The sequence below is a fragment of the Trichinella spiralis genome (genome assembly GCF_000181795.1).
Source record: "Trichinella spiralis strain ISS 195 chromosome Unknown Scfld2, whole genome shotgun sequence".
Classification (NCBI taxonomy): domain Eukaryota; kingdom Metazoa; phylum Nematoda; class Enoplea; order Trichinellida; family Trichinellidae; genus Trichinella; species Trichinella spiralis.
In genome coordinates this window covers 8,130,488-8,146,919 of record NW_003526941.1, presented here as the reverse complement: position 1 = coordinate 8,146,919, position 16,432 = coordinate 8,130,488, and the positions used below count along the sequence as shown (strand labels likewise).

The following is a 16,432-nucleotide window of genomic DNA, read 5'->3' as shown; positions in this document are numbered from 1 at the left end:
TATTTATGTAATTTAAATAATATTTGAACTTTTCACAATTACTATGACAGTGATAATCATCATCATCATCATTATTCACCCTCTCTACTTTTTTGGTTGATAATGGAATATACAATAAGCTGAAATTTACTAGAGGGGGAAGCTGGGATGAGGGGATTGGTAAAAGGAGGAAGAAATGGACGTCTGTTTGAGAAAATAAATAATTAAACGGAAAACATTCGATGATAAAAACATCCCGTGACAGACGTGCATGTTGACGTTGTCACTGTTTGTTTGTCTTTTTGCTTTTGTTCATCGAAACGGATTTAGATAAATAAGAGAACTTTGGAATGCTGTGATGAAGTAGTCTGCATTTTTGACACTTCTATTTTTTTGATCTGTTTTTTGCTTTTTTGACTTCTTAGGAGGAATATTCCCCCCCCCCTCTCCCTCTCTCTCAGTCTCTGTCTTCTCTTTTTGCTTCACCAAATTGCCAAATGGATCGTCAACCTTTTCTTTTATTTGCGGCTTTGTTCTTTCTTCAACACACACACATACACATCTTTTACGCTTTTCTACGCTTCAAATATTTCTTCTTCTCTTCTCTTCTCTTCTCTTCTCTAGGCTATTTATTTGCTTTTCTTTGGGTGTTTGTGTGTATGTGTTGTCGTTACCCATTGATGTCCGTTGATTTAGCCGAGCTATACTTTTTTAATGGAATATTTAAATAAATAAACTGCTGTAGTGGTAAAATTCAAAGCTGAACAATTCTTTTATGTTGAGATGCAAATACTTTTTGTGTTACTATTGTTGTTATTACTGTTTTCTTACCTGAATTTTTTCAATCAAGAAAACAGAAATTCTTTTTTCTTTTCATTTCACACTAACAATAATCATGATCATGCTGTGAATTGAACTTGAATTTCTTGCTAAAACAAATTGCATAAATGAAACATTGGCATTGATGAAAATATGTGTCGTTGTTGGGTTTGGTTTATTTTCAATATGGGGGATGGGGTGGGGGCACCCATGTGACTTGACTCAGGTACAGTTTCGCGTTTACAAGCTTTGTTCTGTTTGTTGCCTATCGATCAGTGCTGGACTGATCACTTTTGCTAAAATTTAAAGAAAGAAAAAACGCCAACTGCCCACTGTTACTACTACGAACATTGATCAACGTTGAACATATTTTTCATTTACCGTATATGATGACAATCAGGCATTATTTCATCTGTGTATTATCAAATTCACAATAGCAGTTGACATCGGACAGTTTCGGAAAAACTTTATATCCCAATAGCATTTGATTTTAATGTAATTTAATTTTTTTCCAATTTATATTGTTCTTTATTTTGTTTTTTCTTTATGATGATTCATAAAAAAAGGAAAAAACTACATATGCACGCTTTACGAGCCTAGTGGTAGTTGTGGTTGTGGAGAAAAAAAAAGCCTCAGTGCGTAATAATAATTAATAGACAAAGTGGATGCTTGCTTGTTGGCGCTGATGGAATGCAAACACAGCTGCTTAATTGTCGATCGACGTCGACTACTGATGTTCTGTGTTCGAACATCCTGTGAGATCGATGTCTTTCTTCTGCATCGCGCCGCCAGGAATGAAAATTCAAAAATAAAATCCGCTCAATCGATTTGCCGTTTTGATCCAACGATCACAAATTGGCAATACTCAGTTGGAAAGTGCTTTTTTTTCACTCTCGCACACTTTTTCTCAAGCTGTCCCTCCATTTATATGTACATCATTCATTCATTCATTTGTTCTCTCTGTAGAATTGGCCAATTTTCTCGAAGCACAGGGCTCAACGTGACCGTGTCGATTTCACTCGAAATTTGTCTCTGTTTTATTTATTATTCGCCATTAGCTATTTATGTATATATATAAATGTAGTCGTACATGTTTTCTGTTTTTCTTAACCTTTTCCAGTTATTTATTCCTATCTGGTGTGTTTGGGGTACTTACTATTTATCTGTTCTTTCTTGCTTATTAATTATTCTCCTTTTTATGAATTTTTCATTCCCAATGCTATTGAAACACTTGGATGGCGTTGATTGCACTTTTCTTCATTTGTCGAACAGCATCGTCACGTCAAGTGCCACTTCGCAAAGGAGGGGAGAGCTTAATTTTCAAACTAAGCTTGATGATCTTATCGTTTGTTGGCGAACGGAAATTTCAAAATAGACTGACTCTTTCTCTTTCTTCTTCTTCATCTTCATCTTTCACGTGCAATATCTCACACATCATACATGTGAACACACCTCTGATGTGATTCATCACTTCGTTGTTGCTTTTTTGTGAGGTAGAAGGGGAGGGGTAAGGGTGGGACTGGCGGGGGTCTGTGTGGGTGAGATTTGCTTTTCGTTAGCCAAAGGGATTTGATTTTTTTTTATTTTTTTTGACAAATTTATCTCATGTCTTCTTATGCCACCGGTAGATGTATAAATTTATTGTGTGAAAAAAGCAACAACACGTTGACTTGGTACAGTGGTGGCAGTTTTTTCTGGCACAACTTGAAACAGCAATCATTATTTCATTCATTGATCGATAAAAAGTGCATCTGGATGCGAATGACCAAATGTGTGACGACAGTGAAACAGATGATGATGCTGCTCAATGAAGCGATGACAATGGCGGATGTGCCCAGCATTCTCACGTTCAATTGGACTTTTGAGTTCTTGTCTTGTCAACTGAAACAAGTTGCATTCTTTTGTACTTTTTATTCACATCACTGGACAGTGGAATATATTAATTTCCTTTTTTTTCTTCCTTGCTTTCAAAAATCAGTAAACGTTTATTATTATTGGTGTAAACAATTGTAATATTTCTTTGTGTGCATTCATTTTTGCTAGAGAAGTTCTGCAAGCGAACGTTTTAAGCTACTTTTACCGATCTATTTATTATACGAGTGGGTTGTTCATTTGAAAAAATGAATTTGCATAGGATGTGTATAAATTTGAAATTGCGATACATTAACATAACTGATACTACATTCATTGTTCATTGGACGACTTGATGAAAAACAGAAGAAAAATGGAAGGCTAGTTAACGAGAGTTAGCCAAAAATTTATTCATCTGTTGAACAGTTGAATATTTCCGAATTTACGTTCAATCATGAATTTGTAAAAATGGGGTGCTGCTTCATTTTTCCCTTATGAAATGTTTTTCTTTGAAAAAAATGCACGACCTTTCAGCAGAGTCGCCATTTTCCATTGAACAAAATCAAAAGTGCAATTTTGATTCTTTTCTTATTTTGTGCATGTGCGTGAGTGTGTTCATTCATGTTGTTCATTGAATGTGAAACTTCTATTTATTTTCTCTCCCTTCTTTGCATTCATATTTTTTCGGTAATTTTCAAGATGGGGGCACTGGTCAGAAATGTTGAATTTATATGATCGCACTGACGGTGCATGTGAATGAAGTTCAGTGATATTCCAATTGTATAGATAAATTTGTTCGAATTGGATGAATGGAATTTATTCATTTTTGTCAAGACGATTTATTTCATTTTTCTATTTAACCAGCCTGTTGAGGACATAATGACTGACTGATCACGCTTTTGCGGAAAGGCTTCTCCATTTCGCATCTTTTATTTTTCTGTTGACTTTTCTCAGTTTCAATACCTGCCAGCATCTTTTTGACGTGACGATAAATTGTATTTATTATATATATATATATATATATATATATATGCATATATGTAATAGAAACATTTTCTGCTATTGTGCAAGCTGAAAATTTTTGACGACAAACAATTTCAGCAGCAGCATTATTAAGTTTTTTCTTTTTGCCAAATGGATAGTTGCTACTCTTCTGGTTTGTCTTCTTCACTTTCATCCGAATTCACGAAACGTAAAGCTTTTCGACGAACACCGATGAACAATAATAAGAGGATAATTAAGAAAAAAAGAATTTCTTCAACAGCACGTCATCCTTTGTCTACTTTAGGTAATGATATTTTTTTCTTATTTACTGTTGCTTCATCAAATTTCGAAAAAACCATCCTCATTCAGTCAATTAATTATTATTTTCACTTGATCATCCAACAAAACACTACTAATAATTCTAATGATGATAATAATAATAATAATAAGGAAAAAGATGTTATAATTATTTTTTTTCGAGGCTCTGCTCTGTTTGATTGGCCTTGGGTTTGTCCAATTTTGCTGTCAACTTCAGCTGCTGTGGCCGACGACCTTATGCAGACCGGCCACTCGACGCAGTGTTGGGTGGGGTGGGGTGGGTCACGTTTTTTACTTGTAATTTTTGTTTCGCATCAGTTGAAGCTTGAAAAGCGCCAATCACTTGTTGTTATGTATGGTTCATTGTACTTTTTCTGTCGATGATGAAAAAAAAGGAATTGAAAAAACTCTATCCATAGTTGTGTAGATTGAAATTGAGAAGAGATTGGTCAATCAAAGGAGGAGGAGATGTAGCAAGCATGCTAAAATACCTACCACCTATGGAGACTAACTTGAAACTCATATAGAGAAAATGGTATGTTATATTGTATTGTATTGTATTGTATTGTATTGTATTGTATTGTATTGTATTATTGTCTTGGGCAGTGATATAGTTGACGATTGCCTGAGGAAACGTTCCACGTTTCCTGAAGGATGACCTCTCGTGACCACAACCGGTATCTGGTGGAAATGTGGGCGCGTTTTTGAGCTCCTTCGTGCTCAATTTGGTTGACGCCCATCCGTCGGTGTTTGGTCGACTTTGGCCAACGTTTGTTCCTTTTTCCTCTGCTCTGCTCTTTCCAAGCCTCAGGGTATGTATGTAGAACGTCGGGATACTCTGTAACCATTTGCCACTGTTGTTGTTGTTGTTGTTGCTGCTGCTGCTGCTGCTGTTCGTTCTCTTCATCTTCTCGATGACAACAACAATCAAGACACCGATCACCTGATTTTGCTTGCCTGCAACAATCTGCTCGTCTGACCGGCTACGTTTGACTGACTGACTGCTGCTTGCATAATCATGATCACTGATGATGACCGATCGATCAGTTTGGTGTTACAAATGACCACCACTCTTCTTCTTGCCAAGCCTTTTTTCCTGCCCAGCTTCCTTGTATTTACGACAGCGACAGTTGATGTCGTTTTTGCTGGACTGGAATCAATTGGGCTAGTCGAACTGACTATTAACTGTTACTGGTTAACAATTTTTATATTAATAATTAAATAACCGATTCATTATAATGGTTAATAGTATACAATATCAAAAGTATACAACAACAACAACAACAACAATGATAATTATTTTATTGTTATATTTCTCAATTGTGTATATTTTAATAATTATAATAATTATTAACAAATTTTTAATATTAATTATCTATCATTCGTAGTGTTAATATTGTTTATTTGTGGAATTTTGAACATATTTGGCAATGGTGTGTAGTACAGAAGTTGATTTCCAATGAAAATCAATCACATTCAGAAGAGATTAGGTCGAGAAGTGGAAAATTTTAAAAATTTTGCTGATCGATCGCGCTTGTAAACAATGCTGTCGAGCTAGGTTACACCAGGTAGAGAGAGAGGGAGAGAGGGGCGTGGGCTTCTTGGATCATGCGTACAATGGAGGTGGAAGAATTTGTTATGCAATTTGACTCCTTGTGAAATTCGAAGCTTATATGTATATGTATTCACCAACTTGCGAATGACCATTAGATTAAAAGTGCAAACGATCCCACATTTTTCTTTCATTCAAACTTCTTCTCATTTCATTTATGGAATATTTTTCTACTGTACTTATAATAATACTGTTTTGCTTCTTCTCGACACACTTGTGTACAGGATGAAAGTACGTCATCAACATTGATCGAGCTCATCATTCTTCGTATTCCCCCCCCCCCCCCTCTTCCCCATTTAAAGTAAACTTCCTGAATCTCATTTCATTATTTCAATCATTTATTATTTTTCACTTGATGAATAAGATGATTTTTCTTTTCGTTTGTTTGTTTGTTTGTTTGATGTTGTCATATTTGCGTAATATTTAAAAGATGACAAGGAAATTCCTTTTAATGTTACTTTAATATTTTGTCTGATATTTTATTTTATTTGTGCCACCATATTTCACGTTTTATTTATTCAGTGAAATAATTTATATATTTATAATTATATGTGATTTTTATTATGATTCTTCACAAATGGTGGAACAGAATTTATTTTCCAAGTTCAATTTTAGAAAATTATCTTCTGCATTTGTCACTGTAGAATATTTTGTTAGAGGTGAGAAGTGAGAAGGTTAGTCGATTTTTTGTTTCTATTTTTCCACAATATACTCAATCAATATATAGTGAGTTGAATGAATATACAAATAATGCCGACCTTCATCATTTCGCACCCCAGTGATGCTTTACAACGCAGCAGTGGGTCCGCGGATGTATTCAAGGCCAGCATCGGCGCTGGCGACGGACGTGTGCTAATATTTTTTCTACTGGGCCATTCGCTGCCACGCTCTAGATTGAAAAAAAATGTATATATGTAGAATATGATAAAACTGAATCCGGAGAGAATCATGGTATTCCAATTTCAAGCTAGATTGCACAACACGTTGAAACTTGGTCATTTGCAAAATTGTTGCACAAATTTCAACTGTACAGTGATTGATGATCATCAAATGGCAATCTGTGTCCGAGAACAATTGCCCTTCAGCTATGCGTAACTTGATTTTTTGGAAAAACAATACAAAAAGCATGCATCAACCCTCCTGCAATGAATGCATCTGATGTAGCAACGAAGATTGTCGGCAATTTATTTATTTTTTGCAAATGTTTCAAATATGAAACGTGAACACCGACGACGTTGGTTGCTATTATGCGCATTTATTTGGGTAGATTTTTCAGTTTGCGGTTGATTTTTTCTAAAAATTTTGTTTTTTTGCAAAATGCTTGTCGATTTTTCAAATGGTGGAATAGAGCAGGAGGAAAAATAGCAAGCTTTTCGTAGGATGATGATTATTTGTAAAAATTTAGACCGGTAAAAGTATTGTTCGCTTTCTGTATTTTATTATATTTATCATTCGAATTGAATAACTGCTGAACTTGTTTGTTGTTCATATTCTGTTTTGGTTCATATTTTATGATATAAGAGGTGAAGAGGATGTTGAAACAAACAAAAAGAAGAGAGAGAGATTTTGAGCTAATTCAAAAGGATATCTACATTAATAATGATAATAATAAACTAGTACTTGTTCTTTCTGTAAATACTTTTTGCACAATGATAAATAACCTTCGATGACCACGTCGCCATGTGGGACTGGATGACCGCACGAACCGTTGCTCTCTGGACCGGTTGGTTGGTTGGTTTATGTTTGAAATTTTGAAAAATTTAATTTGAACGATTAACCTGTCGTTTTGAAAAACGATGCAAAACAGCCGAAGGTCGGTCTCAATGGTTTGCTGTGACGTCGCTTTTTCGAGGCTTGTATTTATTTCACAGACGACGACGTTGACCTTTTCTCATCAACAGACGTATACAACTGGGGCGATGGCCGACGGTCTTTGCTGGGTTCAATTTTTAAAAAATGCAACAGCAACAAATGAAGAAAAAAAAGGAAAAGAAATAGAGAAACATGAATAGCAACGTCCGTCACATGCAGAAGTTGTTCGTTTCTTCTTATTTCATTTTATTCATCCCATGCCTTCTGCTGCTGGTCACTCTGGTCTTTGCTTGCTTGCTTGCTTGTTTGTTTGCTGTTGCATTTTCTTCCTTAATCTATCCTTCATTATGCAAATTTGAAATCAGATCAGTTTGTTGTTTTTTTCAAAATTATTATTTATCTCCATGCTGCTTGTTTTGTTGTTTACGGTTTTGTTCACTTGAGTCAACCTCCAGGTCGTTGTAGCATAGTAAATTTTTTCTTCACGTTCAATTTTCATTTCTATTTTTAATACTAAATTTTGTGAATTATAAAAAAAATTCTACATTTTTTTCATTTTTTATTTCCGTCTATTTTTCAAAGTGATTGAACAATTTTCCCAAGCATTGTCAATTTCAACAACAGTGGGGATAGGTAGCAGCTTGTGTGAATGGTATTTTTAATTGTCCGCTTTCGTTGTAGCGCTGGTGAAGAATAAATAATATTTTCAGTATTGTTAATTTAGCTGTTTGTTACTCATTGTTGCAATTTCCTTTCCATTAATGTTGATTCATTGTTTGTTGCTAATTTTATTATTTCTGTATGAAGACTGTTTTTTACTGTTTTGTCGGAAAAGATTTTGTTGTTGACTTTATCATGCACGTGAATGGATGGATGATGAAGTGGATCTTCGCGTTTCAAGTGTATTAATATATATACGTATATGGACGTCATCAGATGGTACAGGAATGGTGTGTATTTTCAAAAAGTCATTTGTCTTTCATTGCACAAGCAATGCGTAGGCATAGTCTAGTACAATAATAATAATAATTATTATTATTATTATTATCTGCCTGTTGTCCCATGTTTCAAATGTGTCGATTTTTTCTTTGTACAACTGACATCGGATGCAGATGTGTAGAGCTGTTTTTTGTTTTTGCTGTTTTCTATTTTTATTATTACCTTAATCCCCTCTTTCTAAATATGTACGAACAAAAAGGCTTTTCCGAGTAGCGTTTTTACAAACGGGCGTGGGTTCAGTTGATTTTTTTATTTTGTGCCAGTCACTGTCGGTTTCAACTACCCTATTCGTAATGTTGACATACAGACAGAAGGCATGCAAGCAACACTCGTCATCTCATATAGCCGTTTGATCTACCCCTGAAATTAATTGTTGTTTTAATTTTTCAAAGCTGCTGGTCATCCTCGTCTGTTCATTCGCTTTCTTATCTTTCTTTCACACTAGGAAAGAGTTCATTTATGATTTTGTTCACTGTTGCTCATTTTTCTTCTTCTGATCAAATCAAAATTTCTTCTACACCCATGTTCTACAGTTCACTGCAAGGGTATGTGAAAATTTTATTTTACTTCGGTATCTATGCCGGGCTGTATAATATACAATCACTTGTACATTTTGACATATCATCAGAATATAAATAAACGTCAGTTGTGTTGTTCTACAATATGTGTATCCACTGCTATATGGCTAGTATGCTCCCTAGTAACAGTAGTAGTAGTAGTAGTAGTAGTAGACTAGCTACTAACATTATGTATCTTTATTTTATTTTATTTTATTTTATACATGTATGTGTATCTATATATGTTAGTGTGTATTTGTGCATCTATGACTGATTGATTAATTGTATGCACTTTAATGAACGGTGGTGGATTTGCGTTGGTCGAGCACGCTTTCGAAGTATTATTAGCCATTGGCGCGCGCGCGTGTTTGAAGCTGACGGACGTTCGTTCGGCTACCGCCTCCATAATGCGATTGTAAACAGAGCGCGATTGCGTGTACTCTTCAAGCACCTGTGCAAACTCACCGCTTCAAAATTGACTTAGCGTTCAAGAATTCAGTGCTGATCATTTCGGCAGTTCAGTTATCTCCTTATCTGTTGCAGTTGTCGTTTCCTCAACCTGATGTTCATCATCAAACGCTACTAATTAGAATATTAATATTCATCTTTTTATTATATTTCTTTTTTTCAACGCGTATGATCTGTTGTGTAATTATTAAATTGATATGAGAACAAAATAGTTATAAAATTGTCGCATACGCATACACGTGAATGCATATTAAATATGTAAATTGTTCTTTTTTCATTTAAATTTGATGAAATTATAGCCACTTGTTACAACTGCGAAGACGACAATTGTTTCACAACGGCAACTGGTGGTGATGACGGCATGGTCACAGCAACCATGATGGACGATGAATTGCATACGAAAGACAACTCCAGTACTGGAGGGGAACCATTCGATATGTCTCCTGAAACACCGCCCTCACTTGCTTGGAACTGCAGTTACGTTGAGGCAGCCGCTTTTGAAGACAAACTGTTGTGCGGTACCTGCAAGCGCAGGTTCCGTTTCGACCAAATGGCCGATTTTATTCATCACAAGGTAAATGATTTTATTGCAGCATAGCTAAATTAATCAACTTTGTCAAGTCGAAACTTATTGTTTCAGTATTTCAGTGATTGATAATTTCGAAAAATGTTTATTATTTTGAAAATTAAAAAAAAGATTTTTTGAAAGCTAAATATGTTTTGTTGTTTTATGCTAAATAGATTGACATTTTTTAGGCTGTTCATTGCCATAACATGTTCAGTAGTTGTGGTTGTAATTTGCCAATGAAAAGCCGTTCAATGCTTTATTTAAATTCCGGTGACAGCAGGTCGAGAACATCGTTTTCAAGCAATTTTCAACCCGCAACTGCTACTTTTCGCTCATTGGCTACCACCACCACCACCAATAATAATAATAATCATAATCAATTGTTAGAAGCGTCGACCGAATATTCTGCGCACGCCAATGGTGTCGCTTGTAAAGATGCTCAGACGGATACATCTGATTTTGGTAATGAACAATTTCTTATTATTATTATTATTCTATAATGTAATTATTGCATATTTGTTTGCTTATTTTTATTTCATATTCTGCTTCAGAGAACTCGCCTTATGCGTGTAGCTTTTGCAAAGAGCGCATGTCAGATTTGTTTTCGCTCGTTTTGCATGTGCAAAATGTGCACGGCTTGCAAATCTGTTGCGACAGCCTGGTGAACCCGTTGCATGTGGACACGGCCTCTTGCCAGAATGAAGATTTAACACAGGGATGCAGTTCGGCTGTGGAATGGTTGACGGCCGCGATGGCGGCCAGCGGCGTTCCTTTGGTCGATTTACCTCAAAGCAACGGTATGGGCGGTGGCTTTCGCTTGGCCGACTGTCTGCCCAGTCCGGCCGACATTTTGAAACAGACCACGCCGATGTGGTCCACTCCAATCAACGCCACCGGCAAGCAGCAGCAGCAGCAGCAACAACAACAACAACAACAACCACTGATGATGCCTCAGGATTTTCTTCTACCTGGTTCTCTTGGTCTGCTCTCTTTTCCCGGTAGGATGCACGGTGGCCTCTCTTTGGATGCCCTCTATTCGGAAAAGCTCAAAGAGCTCGTCTCCAAGTCGAACGGTCCGACGGCTTCAACGCTGGGTCTCGGCTCGCCGACCATGGTGCCGCCGGCACCGTTCGCTTGTTTCAACTTTTCCTCTTTGTTCAATCGTGGTCAGTGCAGTGATTTTCTCACCTCGCCGTTGACCGTCTCGTCTGCTGAGGCTGACAACGATGGTAAAGATTCTTCGAGGCAAGATTGCAAAGGTAACAAACACCAGCAATAGTACTTGGGTTGGTCTGATTTGAGTTTTGTTTTTGAATAGAAAAAAAATTAATTTTCAAACTTTGCCAAAAATAGATTTCTTTCGCGACTTTATTTTTACGAACTATCTTTTACCTATAGATAGATGCCGGTGAATTTTCAAACAATTTATTGACAGTATGTTTTGAATTTTCATCTCACACATCCTTTAGTTCTTTTCTTCTTCTTCTTCTTCTTGGTTTCAGTGTGTAAAGTTATTTCTATTACTGGCAACAAAAAGTGATTGTTATTTGTTAATCTTTTTCAAGTTCACGCATAAGTTACATAATAGAAATATACGATTTTGTTCGATCACTTTTATCATCCAACCACAAATCACATAATTAATTATAAGCATATTATTATAAAAACCCATCTCCATCCCAATTCGAGCATCTTTTGTCAATGTTATTTTTGTTTTTTCAGATAAAGATTACGTGTGTCCAGAGTGTTCGTTTTGCGCTGAAACTCAGGATGTTTACCTGCAGCATGTGTTGTCTGTGCACGAGTCTGACAAACTGGGCCGCGGTGGACGGTTGGACAAGCAGAAAAGTGAATCGTCCCTTTCTGGGCAAGATGAAGAAAGCGGCGATGAGAACGGTCGATCGGCCAGCGGCGACGAGGGCGTGGTCGTCACCGGCGTGGACAAGCCGGATGAAGCGCGCAACGAGATCGACGACGACGACGACGAGGATACCAAAGATTCGGGAACGACGTCGTTGGATTTGAACGATCGTCACGGTTCTGCTCTTCTGAGCGATTTGTCGGCGGATTTGTCGACCAGAGCCTCCTCGGCCAGAGGCAGCGCCACTAGTGAAATTGGCAATCTGCTTGGCATGTGGATGCAACCGGCACTGGCGTTGGAGCGTTATTATTCTAGCTTGCAGAAAATGTTGACTGCCACTAATAACAGTAATAATACTATTGATAGCAACAACAACAACAACAACAACAACATCAATAATAATAATAATAATAATAATATACCGATATCGACGACCGGCTCGTCGATGACTGCTGAATTTGATGTGGCAAACTTTCTGAGAAAGCAGCAAGCATCGATAAGCGGCAACAGTGGTTCGGTACATCATGGTTCACCACAGTTGGACGAGCATTTGTCTACCTCATCTGCCGGACACGGATCATATACTGGCGGAGCACCACCGGTGAAACGTGAAAAACGCAACGACACTTGCGATTATTGTGGAAAAGTATTTATTTTTTTTCTCTTTTAATTATTATTCGATTGGTATATTTTTGAGAAATTGCCTGGTTTTTTTCAGATATTCACAAACAGGTCGAATTTAATTGTTCACCTTCGTTCACATACCGGTGAAAAGCCGTACAAGTGCAGATTGTGTCCTTATGCGTGTGCACAGAGCAGCAAATTGACCCGGCACATGAAAACTCATGGTCAACAAGGAAAGGTACAGCATTATTATTTATTATGAAAAATTCCCTAATAAGAAGATATCAAAGTGTTCGTCGTGTTCACGAAATTTCCCATTCGAATATTGTTCTTTGATTTGCTGTTGATTTGCATTTTCTTTTCTTTCTTTTCTCTTAGGAAACATTCCATTGTTATATTTGCTGCATGCCGTTTTCAGTGCACAGTACTCTTGAAAAGCACATGCGTAAGTGTGTGGTCAATTACAATTCATCTTTGCGAGCCAATGCCGGCTCCGTATCTGGTGACATCAGTGCTCGCAACGGTCTGACTTCGTCGAATAGCAGCACGCCATCGAAAAGCGGCTCACCGGCAAAGCGCAAAGCCGATTCGGAATCAATGGCTGCTGCTTCGTCCGGTTCTTTGGTCTGTTTCCATTTTTTTTATCCTATCACGACTAAATTTATTCATTCCCTTCTTCTTGGATTTTCGTTTCAGCTTTTGGCAAAAACATCTTAGCCAGAACACGTATGTGTCTGTCCGTATCTTTCGCTGTCGACAAGATTTCGACGTGTTCGTTCTGCTTTGCCGTGTTTTTTTGGTGTCGTTTTTTGCTCAGCATTTGCGGCTTTTTGGCTTTCAATTCCACCCAAAAATTGTTCAACACATCCCGGTCGATGTCTGCCCGGTTTTTAATTGCGTTACAATTGCAACCAGTGTCAGTTGATCTTCTTATTCAGTGCGTTTTATTTGTTCTTTTGTCAATCTGCTCAGCTTTAACTGGTCAACGAAGAAGAAATCGAATTTATTATTCTCATTTTACACAATCGACTTGCAGAAATTAATTGGCTATACCGTCGGCTCGGCGTCAACAATTTCTCCTGACACACCGACTGTATTCCATTGTACTTGACTATCATCATCATCATCATCATCATCATCATCATAAATCAGTCGTCACTCTTCCTATTTTTTTTCTTTCAATCGATCTACTATTTATTTATTATTTCATTTTTTATGAAATTTGTTATTGTCAGCAGCAGCTGTCAAAAAATGAATGACAAGGCAGTGGCTCAGCAAGCATTTTTTCAATTCATCTTTCTAATATATACGTCTTTTTCTTCTTTTGCAATATTCATGTTTGTTTGTTTGTTTGTTTGTTATTGTTTATATTTGGCTTTTTGGTAATTTTATACTAGTGATTTGTACTCGCACTGCTGACCAAGTGCTGACCGAATAGGCTTTTTCCACAATCTGTGCTGGTCTGGTTAGGATGAGCAAACGAACAAACAAGCAAGCAAACAAATGACATCAGCTGAGAAAACAAAACAACATTAGATTGAACTGCCGCCGACCATTTGTATGTTATCCTGATTCTTTCAGATCCGTCTCCCTCCCCCTCCCCCCCTCTTTTTTCTTTTATTTTCTTTTGATTTTTTGCATATACATAAATTTTGTATATGTTAAAATTATCATTATTCTTTTTCTTTTCTTCTGTGCGGAATGTTCATCCACATTTTTCATTGTTCGGGAATACGTGTGTGCGACGTTGCATTTTGGGTATTTGACGTCTTTTTTTTTCATTTTTAATTATTCCATCTTTTTTATTTGCTGAATATCTAATCCGCTCACCTGACTTTGACTGTGCAGAAACAGTTATTATCGTCTTTCTAGCGCAGCCACAACATCTATCTATCTTCTTCTTCTTCTTTTAATGTTTACAGGGATCAACTAATTAAATTATTCTGGTTGATTGTCCTCCATCCCCTGCCTCTACTCCTGTCCCTGCCCCTTTCCATACCCCTTTCATCTGTCATTCTTGATCTGCGTGTAGCCGTCGTTGAAGCAGGCTGGCTGAGTTTAGTTCAGTGAACATGGTGAGTAAAGAATAAAGTAAAGTAAAAATAAAAGAAGAAGAAAAAAGCCATTTTACCCAGTGCCTCTGTCAGAATTCACCTGAAAATTATGCGCGGGTCTGTTTGTTTATTTTTTCTCCCGAATTGCAGTAACAACAACAGCAACAACGCCTGGAGTACGGATGCACGGATGACATGCGCATGCTTGGATGAAGCAAGAGCATCATGTCGTCGTTGTCGTCGTCGTCGTCGTGGATTATTGCTTTCTACTCTAGCCGGTGACCTAAGCAATTCTTAGCTTTTACTGTTGCCGCTTCAAAATTTGGATGATGCTTCAACTTGTTGTTCGACCATTATTTTCATACATTATTATTCTATTCTCGCCTCAGTATCCCATTTTCTCCCTGTGTTTAGTAATAGGTAGAGAAGATTGTCACAGTGCTGCCTCGATGCGACGCGTTTTCTAGGTGTTATGATGACGTGGCCTGCTTCATTTTACCGGGGTATTATTGTTTTCTTCTTCGATTTTATTTATTTTAATTTTTTCATTTTCAACTACAAAAGTAAAATAATGAAATTTGATGCTGATTATTTGTCTTATTTGTATTTCAAATGGAATGTTCGTTCAAATTGTGTAACTGTTTTGTTATTGCCACATTGCCACAGATCATGCTACACTGTCTGAGCGTATAATTGTCAAGTCATGTGTGTTGTCAGTCATTCGGTTGGTTCACTTTCACTGGAAACTCTGATATAAATCCAAATTATCACGCAATTTACAACCAATTCATCAGATTGAGAAGCAGAGGTGAAACAAACTGGGCACGGGAATCATTCGCTTCGGCGGCCTCTTTCAATGCATCCACCAACACTCACTCACTTGGTGAAAAAATTTCAAATTAAAAAAATATTTTTACTTTTCACATTACATAGCACGCATATTCATTTTTTTGAATATTTTGTAATATTATTAACATTGATTTGATACGATTGTAAATATGTTGAAAATATACAGTAAATTTAGCTTGCAATTTTAATCTAGATGGGTTAGGTTGCATAACACTGCGTGGGGGTTGTTTTTCAATTATGCAAATCAGTTTAGCTTCAAACGCCAGGGTTATCAGTAGCAGAGCGCGTTCTGTTTTCCTTGCTAACGTGAATGTCTAATAAGAGATTTAGATTACGGTAAATTAGTGAATTTTATGCAGTAAATTAATTGCCACATCACCAATAAAAACATTACAAAGTAACGGACCAATCAGAGAAAAGCAAACGTTTTATCGATGGTCAAAATAATATATTTCATTTCAGCGATTAACAATGACGGTGCGAAATTAAAGGGCACGTGAAAAAAACTGTATGCAGGTAAAAATTTAATTTTAAAATTTACTTTTCTCATCTTCTGCATGGACCATGGTGTATATTCAAGTATTCATTTAGGTTTTAATTTGAATATGCGCGACAATTGATATAATCTTTTCATGCAGAATTTTGAAACAAATATAATAAAACCTTGAAGGATTTGAAAAAAATTAATATTTCAATTTATTGACATTTTCGAATTTCCAAATTTCAAATCCAGAAATGCGGAGGCGTGTTTTGACTATGTCAATGTTTTTGTTATGGTGTTCTCTGTCAGATAGTTTATATTTGACTGAATTTTAAAAATAAAGGTCATTTTTTGAATTTTCAAATAACCGCCCTTGACTGTCTACTTTTTTACAAAAATGAATAGCTCCACACAAGAATACATTATTTAACAACTTAAAACAGCCACTCTTCCTAATAAAAGATAGATCTAATCTTAGTCAACAGCTGATCTAAGCACATTCTTTAATTTGAAATGTATCCCTTTGATACTCAAAAACTCTTATCTAGCTGAAGCTACTAAGTGACCTAGCGCAAGCACGACGGATGAATACCTGC

At 36.6% G+C, this 16,432-nt stretch overlaps 4 protein-coding genes across 4 annotated transcripts; 3 read left to right on the top strand and 1 right to left on the bottom strand.

Moving 5' to 3' along the window:
• Positions 1-3,783: 3,783 nt before the first annotated feature.
• Positions 3,784-4,335, top strand: Tsp_06843 (hypothetical protein). Its single transcript, XM_003380641.1, has 2 exons — positions 3,784-3,937; positions 4,115-4,335. The coding sequence occupies exons 1-2, from the start codon at positions 3,784-3,786 to the stop codon at positions 4,333-4,335; spliced, it is 375 nt and encodes a 124-aa protein (XP_003380689.1).
• A 206-nt stretch (positions 4,336-4,541) lies between these two features.
• Positions 4,542-5,185, bottom strand: Tsp_06842 (hypothetical protein). Its single transcript, XM_003380640.1, is given in 3 exon segments — positions 4,542-4,934; positions 4,954-5,125; positions 5,178-5,185. 3 exon segments carry the CDS (start codon positions 5,183-5,185, stop codon positions 4,542-4,544), a joined length of 573 nt encoding a protein of 190 aa, XP_003380688.1.
• A 1,128-nt stretch (positions 5,186-6,313) lies between these two features.
• Tsp_06841 (hypothetical protein) lies at positions 6,314-6,658 on the top strand. Its single transcript, XM_003380639.1, is given in 2 exon segments — positions 6,314-6,469; positions 6,482-6,658. 2 exon segments carry the CDS (start codon positions 6,314-6,316, stop codon positions 6,656-6,658), a joined length of 333 nt encoding a protein of 110 aa, XP_003380687.1.
• Positions 6,659-9,217: 2,559 nt separating this feature from the next.
• Tsp_06840 (zinc finger protein) lies at positions 9,218-13,563 on the top strand. Its single transcript, XM_003380638.1, has 9 exons — positions 9,218-9,365; positions 9,699-9,973; positions 10,156-10,429; positions 10,519-11,226; positions 11,690-12,474; positions 12,547-12,690; positions 12,831-13,076; positions 13,170-13,338; positions 13,391-13,563. Exons 1-9 carry the CDS (start codon positions 9,218-9,220, stop codon positions 13,561-13,563), a joined length of 2,922 nt encoding a protein of 973 aa, XP_003380686.1.
• The last annotated feature ends 2,869 nt before the right edge of the window (positions 13,564-16,432 follow it).